We start from the raw sequence: 7,500 nt of genomic DNA, 5'->3' as shown, positions 1-7,500 counted from the left end.
CCAGCTGATGATCACACTCTGTGTGTTATTTGTTTGGGAGTGTTACATTTGTCGACACAATGTGCAATCTGCACTGGGTTCAACTCTAGAGCCCTCAGGGATTGGAAGGCCAAATTGGTAGCTAAAGGCCTTCTCCCTGCATCTATGCTGGAGTCTGCTATGGCCTTGGTACCCATTATTCAACCTCCCACCCAGACAGGGACTCCATTTCTTCTGGTGCTGGGTCAAGCAAGGATAAAGCTACAGTCAGTGTAGCAGACAAAGACAAGGACAGAGAAAGGCACAAGGAGGATAGGAACAAGAAAAGGGATAGACCTCCCAAGAGATCCCCAGACAGGGAGCTCTTTCTAAGTCCATGAGGCCAGTTTCTCCACGGCTTCAGTCTCCTTGTTTTTCACCGGAGCCGCTAGAACCTTCGGATCCAAGGCCTTTGTTGCCCTCACTGTGCAGACCTGCCAGATCCAAGTCGGTGGCTTCTTTGCGATCGACTCTGAGCTTATCAGACTTAGACGTGGACAGGATGATGCGGAGATTCATTCAGACCCAGATACAGATGGGAGTCTTGTCAGACCCCTCTCCCTCCGGAGGGGAGACCTCCATGCCTTTTTTCTGCCCCATCTCTCCTTCCCCAATTCATACTTCGGGGTGCTTGGATCCGAGATTTTTTGAAGCTGGTAGCACGGCACTAACGGTTCCCCCAATCTCAGCTCTGGCTGTTACCTTGAGCTCCTCGGATCCGACTAGTTTGGAGCCGAGGGACTCTTGGAGCCGTGGACAAGGGGGTTGGACCCGAGGGAATGGATTCTTCGGCTCTGCCTTTTTCAGATCCGACCCATTTTCTCGGACCCGACTAGTTTGGAGCCGAGGGACTCGGAGCCGTGGACAAGGGAGTTGGACCCGAGGGAATGGATTCTTCGGCTCTGCCTTTTTCAGATCCGACCCATTTTCTCGGACCTCACGCAACCCTTGCTTCGGCTCCGGGGTGGGCTTCTTCCTTACTGGGTGCCAAGGAGGTACGCTCTCATTCGGCCTTCAAAGTGGTGGAGAGGGTTCTCTACCAGGAATTGAGACCCCAGCCCATCCCCTCTGATTCCACCCAGACACCTCTGGATTTGGCGACGACTCCCTTCATCCTGTCTCAGGGACAGCCCGTGCCAGAGGATCCCCAGGTTATTACCCCTGAGGAACCCCCTGCGGCTCACGAGTCCTCTTCAGAGAGTCCCACTGAAGAGGGTCACCGTAAGCGCAAGTGCAAAAGGAGGCCGCCCCCCCCCCCCCCCCGAGTCCCTCATTATGGACACTGACTTAGATGAAGGAAAAGGTTGCCCCAGGTCACCTCTCAAAGAAGTCTTCTTCGGAGAAATCATGGAGATCCTCTGCCAGAGGGGAGGTTGGTCAGCCCAAAACCTTCTGGGGATGAGTCAGTGTTCCTGGAGGCCTTTGGCATGGGCCATCTACCTCCTGGGTGTCTCCACCAGCGGACCCCTTGGTGGACCTTACCACCACACGGGCATGGAAGGAGCCTGACACCGTAGAGCCCATCCCCAAATGCCCCAAGATTTTATCTCCCCCTACAGGCAGACAACCATGGTCAAAAGGAGCCCCAGTTGATGCTATGTTGGTCACAGCAGCCACCAAGAAGGAACTAGCACAGGAGCCACCAAGAAGGAACTAGCACAGGAGAGTTCCTCAGTCCACCCTCTAGACAAGGAGTCTAGGTTGGTGGATAGATTTGGGAAGCACGTTTATTCCTCAGCGACCTTTTCAATCCGTGCGCTCAACTATTTGGCACGTGATCTGGCTTCAGTGAGACCTTGCATCGAAATTCGCAGAGTCGTCCCAAGAGTCCTTATCACCACAGGACAAACAGTTATTCTCTGCAAAAATGTCTACTCTGAAGTCAGTCTCAAACACGTCTCTGCGGCTCCTTTCCTATGCCACGGAAGGAGCAGCTAGGGCGGCCGGCACAGGCATAACCATGAGGCATCACTCCTGGCTCAGGTTGTCAGTTCGCAGACCCTTTCAAGACATCGTTTATTAATGCTCCCTACGAAGGCTCTTTTCAGGAAGACTGTACGTGATACACTTGTCCAGAGCGAAAAAAACGGGAAGACTTGGTCTGCTGTCGGGATCCGCTTCTGTAACCCTCAGCGGTCCTTCTCTAGGAATCCAAGAGGGCAAAAGAAGATGTGGTTCCGAAAATCTGTTTTCCCGGGATTCTCAGGACAACTATTCCCCCAGAGGCAGAGGGGGTCCCAGGAATTTTGGGTCTGGGAAACCTTTTTCTGGTAGACCCACTGAGCAGCCCTGAGGGGTTGCTCGGTTGTCCTACTCTGGAGGCAGTCTGGGGGGAGATTGTCCTTACACCCAGCGGCATGGGAGTCCATTACGACAGATCGCTGGGTGTTACAGATTATAGCCAGAGGTTATACTATTCCATTTGTTGCCCCTCCAAATGTTCCAAAACACCTCCCAGATGTTCCACCGGCTCACATGGAGGCCACAGCTCTAGAGGTTTCAAAAATGAGCCATCGAACAGGTCCCCCCCTGCCCCAGTCCAGTCCAGATCAGGCGTCTATTCAAGGTTCTTTCTTTTTTAGTGCCAAAAAAGACTGGGGACCCTCAGGCCCGTTCTAGACCTGTCAACTTTGAACCTGTCTGTAGACAAACAGAAATTCCGGATTGTCACCCTACAGCCCATTCTACCTTATCTCCGAGAGTGCGACTGGATGTACTCGTTATACTTCCAGGTTGCTTACTACCACATCAAGATCCACAGAAGCTCCAGGAGGTTTCTCCGCTTCTGGCTGGGAGCCAGTCACTTTCAGTTCAGAGCCCTGCCCATTGGTCTCACCACAGCCCCCCAGGGTGTTCACCAAGGTAATGGCAGTTGTAGCAGCTCACCTGAGGCTTCAGGGTATTCAGGTATTTCCTTACCTGGACAACTGGCTCTTCACTGTGCCCAACAAGCATCTGCTTTGTCCGGCCCGAGACTACTGTACTTTATTTGGTTGGCAGATCTATTGGGGAATTAGTCAGTTCAAAAATCCCAGTACAAGTTTTAGACTTCATTGGGGCACGGTTAGACACCTTGCAGATAGGTTTTCTTAACTCCAGACAGGATCTTACACCTCTGGTGCCACATAGCTCAAATAGCGAACTTCAAGTCTCCAAAGGCGAGCGAGATTCTCCGGGCACTGGGCTCCATGGCTGCCTCCATATAGATTCTCCCTTGTGCGCGCCTTCATATGCGGGTTCTTCAGTGGACTCTGGCTGTTCAGTGGTCTTGGCTAGACCTGCCCATGGAATTTCCGATCAGGATCAGTCATGTCTGCAGGACGTCCCTTCTTTGGTGGTTAAATTCACCAAGGATTATAGGAGGACGCTCCTTCGCGTCACCTCCAGTCCAAGCCACAGTGACCACGGGCGCCTCCCAACTCGGGTGTGGGGGGGCACTGTTTGGGAAGGACAGTCCAAGGCACGTGGTCCCAGTCAGAGACCAAATTGCATATAAATGTTCTAGAGATGAGGGCAGTGCTTTTAGCATTGGAAGCCTTTTACACTCTCCTCTCTCTCTGATTTGCAATTCAGTCAGACAGCATGTCTATTGTCTGGGCTATCAACAAGCAGGGGGGAACCAGATCCTATCCCCTATGTCGTGAGGCCGTGAGAGTGTTGGAGTGGGCGATCTCCAACTGTCGGTTTCTAATAGCAACGCACATCCCGGGGCGCTCCAACATTTTAGCGGACAGATTGAGTCGGGCTATTCTGATGCCGTGCGAGTGGTCTCTGAAGGAGATATTCCTTGCATGGGGTCAGCCTTGCTGTTATCTCTTCGCATGTCCTTCCAACGCGAAGTGCAGCGAGTCCTTCGCTCTGATTCCCTCACCAGCTGAAGCCCCCAGGGGCGCTCTAGTCCATGCTTGCCCCCCCCCGGGCTTTTGTATGCTTACCCACCTTTGCCACTCATTCCGAAGTTTCTTCAGAAAGCTTGCCGACTGCGGTGCAAAGTTATCCTCATTGTCCCGTTCTGACCTCGTCAGGTTTGGTTCCCATTCGTTTGGTCTCATATTAGCTCTTCTGTGGGTTCTGGATCCCTGCCCGGATCTAATCTCCCATCCTTCGGGTGTCTGCCCGCCCGACCTGGGCAGCCTCAAGCTGACAGCTTGGTTGCTCCAGTTCTCTTGATCGCCAGGACTCCCAGTCTTTAATCCCCAGTAAAATCCATACTGGTGGCTTCTCTTAAAGATTCCACTAGGAAACTTTATCGCAACAAATGGAAATGTTTTTTTCCATTTGGACCTCAGAGAAACCTAGATCCCTTTACAGACCCTCTTCCAACGGTGTTGGATTTATTGTCTGGCCTTTTTCAACAAGGCTAGCTCCTCCACAGTGAAAGTACAATTGGCAGCCATTTCTAATTTTCATGTTGGTGAAGACAACATTGCCTTAGCCTTTTCTAGGCTGTGTAAGGCTTTTCTTAAAGGCACTTTTCTGTTGCGCCCTCCTGTCAAGGATTCAGTGCCCCCTTGGGACCTTACTTTTGTCCTACAGGCATTGGTGGTTCCTCCATTTGAACCTGCAGCATCGGTGGATTAAACATTTTTTATCCTGGAAGACAGCTTTCCTAGTCGCCATTACATCTGAAGCAAACATAAACCAGTCCATTAACCTGCCTGTTTTCTTTCCTAATTTCCAAAACAAGGGTGAATACAAACTTCATTTGTTAGACGTTCATAGACAACTTCGCTTCTATCTTCATAGAACAAAATCATTCCGCAAGTCTGACCAGTTGTTCGTTTCTTTTTCCAAACCCTTTTTGGGAAAAGCTGTTTCTAAGGTTTCCTTGGCCAAATGGATCACTCTTTGCATTTCGCATGTCTACAAAGCAAAAGGTTTATCTCCTCCTGGTGTTGTTAAAACTCACTCTACCAGGTCCGTGGCGACTTCTGCCTTTTGGTCTGGGGTTCCTTTGGACGACATTTGTGCAGCAGCAACCTGGGCCAATTCACATACCTTCATTTCCCATTACAAATTAGTCCTGATTTTCTAGGGGTAGAGCATCCTTTGGCTCTGCGGTGCTCAGGAATATCCTTCCATAAGGGCCTTCCAGGATTGGAGTAGCTGGGGACTCTGTCTCACAGGTTGCAGATAAAATAAAGTTTCAGATAAAGAAGTTATGTACTCACCATAATGTTCCATCTGAGTAGTTATACTTCATTGTTCTGCAACCTTCCCTCCCTCCATCCCCCGAACCTTGTCCTGTCTATACACAGGTTTGGCTCATTGGGCTGAGTTGCTTATGTATGTAGTTGTAGCAAACTCAATCTGAGGGAAGGTAGGAGATGGTAGTGCATTATGGGTAGGGGAGGAGCTCGGAGCTTGGAGCAGATGCTAGAACAAAAGTTGCCAGCTCGGATCCGAATACCCACAGGTTGCAGAAAAAAGTATAACTACTCAGATGGAACGTTATGATGAGTACATAACTTCTTTTTTCCCATCACTATCATGGTTGCTAAGAGTGCACAATAAAAATTTCATTTTGAGAAGTTTATTATAGCTTTCAGAGCCAAATCTAGTATTAGATAGGAGGCCTCACCAGTCACCCTTATAATGGATGAATGGTGGCTCTGCATCTCTGTGGTCCACAGAGATGGTTTACAATAATGTATCTGCATCTCTATGGTCCAGTTCCCCTATCACGCCACTCCCAGCATTCTGATGACATTTACCTCTGATCCTTCACTGCACAGTATAATTCAGCCTGGCAGTGTTAATCTTTTCCTTCTGCATCTGTCCTTGGAAAAATCTGACTTGAAGTTGTTTTTAATATTTTGTAATTTTACTTTGAGCAGTGCATTTAGAGTGCTGTATTTTTTACTATTTTATATTGAGAAATGTCCCCAGTTTTGCTGGCTGTGTTTCAGTCTCTGTATCCAGAATGATGATAGGAGGGAAATTTGTAATGAGAAGTTCAGTCATTTTGATGCTGCAACAGATACTTCTGTCCACATAAATGAATAAAAGTCCGAGTATCCTAATTTCTGCAGTTGTTTCTCTAACACAGTGGAAAGAGAGAGGGCACAAATGCTTATATGGTGGATTATAACGTCAGTATCTGGTTGACTCTCCTCTCAGGCAGTGTAATGGATGTCTTTACATCCTGAAAAAAACAGACATCCTTTGGCAGGGGAAAGGCTTGCCATGGAGTATACTATCTGGACAGCATACCTGTAATGTAATGGGATGAGGAGTACAAGACAGTGATGTAGAAGAATAAACATTTTCATTGTTTTCCAGAAATCTTACCATATAAGCTTTTCCCAGAGCTTTCTGCTGTTTCATTGTAACATGTTTGTGGAAATAAAGCTGTCAATCTCTTTACTTTTATTTTTGTAGTATACATTGTACAGTAAAGATTTAGTAGATTTGATAAGCTGTAGATGTTATTGCTTACATGAAACTTTTAAAGTTATGTTTCAGATGTGATATAGTTGCATGTTGCCTTTTTTGTTTGCTGGCCATAATATATGTTTTTATAAAGTGTTTCTTTTATTCAGGTATGCCGAAAACGTTATTTTAGACATGCCGGTAAATTGCAGTAGTTGTGAAAAGAATGCAGTTCTGAAGCGACCTAAGACTGGCCACTCCATGTGCAGAGAATGCTTTTTCTGGGCCTTTGAAGAAGAGATCCACCAAACCATTGTTAATGCAAAGTTATTCACCAGAGGTGAGAAAGTTGGGATAGGTGCCTCCGGAGGCAAGGACTCCACAGTACTGGCTCACGTTCTGAAAGTCCTTAATGAACGCTATAACTATGGGCTTGACTTGTTCCTTTTGTCTGTGGATGAGGGTATCACAGGCTACCGCGATGATTCCTTAGAGACTGTAAAGAGGAATCGGCAACAATATGACTTGCCCCTCAAGATAGTTTCTTACCAAGAGCTGTATGGCTGGAGTATGGATGACATTGTGAAACAGGTTGGTTTAAAGAACAATTGCACTTTCTGTGGAGTTTTCAGAAGACAAGCACTTGACAGAGGTGCAATGATGCTGAAAGTGGACAAAATTTGTACAGGTAACATTTTTTTAGTATATTATTGCAGTGGCATTCAGGTTATTAAGAAAGCTGTTGCTAATTCATTGCTAAGGAGAGTCATGCTAATCCTTTAGGATAGTTTCAATGATTTAAGGCCTTTAGTTTTATTGGTAGAAAGCTTTGGGATTTTTCTAGTTCAGTGATGTACTTGTATATACGAAAGGGTCATTGGGTTGGCTTGATGAGGGAAGAGTACATTGATAGAAGGACGACTTCGGATCTTGAAGGTATTCTCTTGGAAATTAATTGGGATATGTTAGAAAGATTTACCAACTATGGTTGAAACATATTGTTCAGGTAAGAGATTTTGTCCGCGCATGTACCCAGGTATGTTATGACTGTAACTGTGTATGACTAGTATTGGTTACAGCATATGAGCTGGAGGGTTTGTATCTCAGTGG

General features: G+C 47.4%; 1 protein-coding gene across 4 annotated transcripts in view; it reads left to right on the top strand.

Annotated features, from left to right (window-relative positions):
* Nucleotides 1-7,500, top strand: part of CTU1 (cytosolic thiouridylase subunit 1) — a 61,973-nt gene that overhangs the window by 13,774 nt on the left and 40,699 nt on the right. For all 4 annotated transcript variants that reach the window (XM_044068330.1, XM_044068328.1, XM_044068329.1 and 1 more), the window contains exon 2: nucleotides 6,561-7,078. In XM_044068330.1, the coding sequence (XP_043924265.1) occupies nucleotides 6,586-7,078 (493 nt within the window). In that variant the 5' untranslated portion in view covers nucleotides 6,561-6,585. The remainder of the gene's footprint in view (nucleotides 1-6,560; nucleotides 7,079-7,500) is intronic.

Source organism: Protopterus annectens, chromosome 4.part0, assembly GCF_019279795.1.
Source record: "Protopterus annectens isolate FY-2018-M chromosome 4.part0, PAN1.0, whole genome shotgun sequence".
In the NCBI taxonomy this organism is placed as follows: domain Eukaryota; kingdom Metazoa; phylum Chordata; order Ceratodontiformes; family Protopteridae; genus Protopterus; species Protopterus annectens.
The sequence above is the reverse complement of the archived record's forward strand: the minus strand, read 5'-3'. Positions and strand labels throughout refer to the sequence as shown.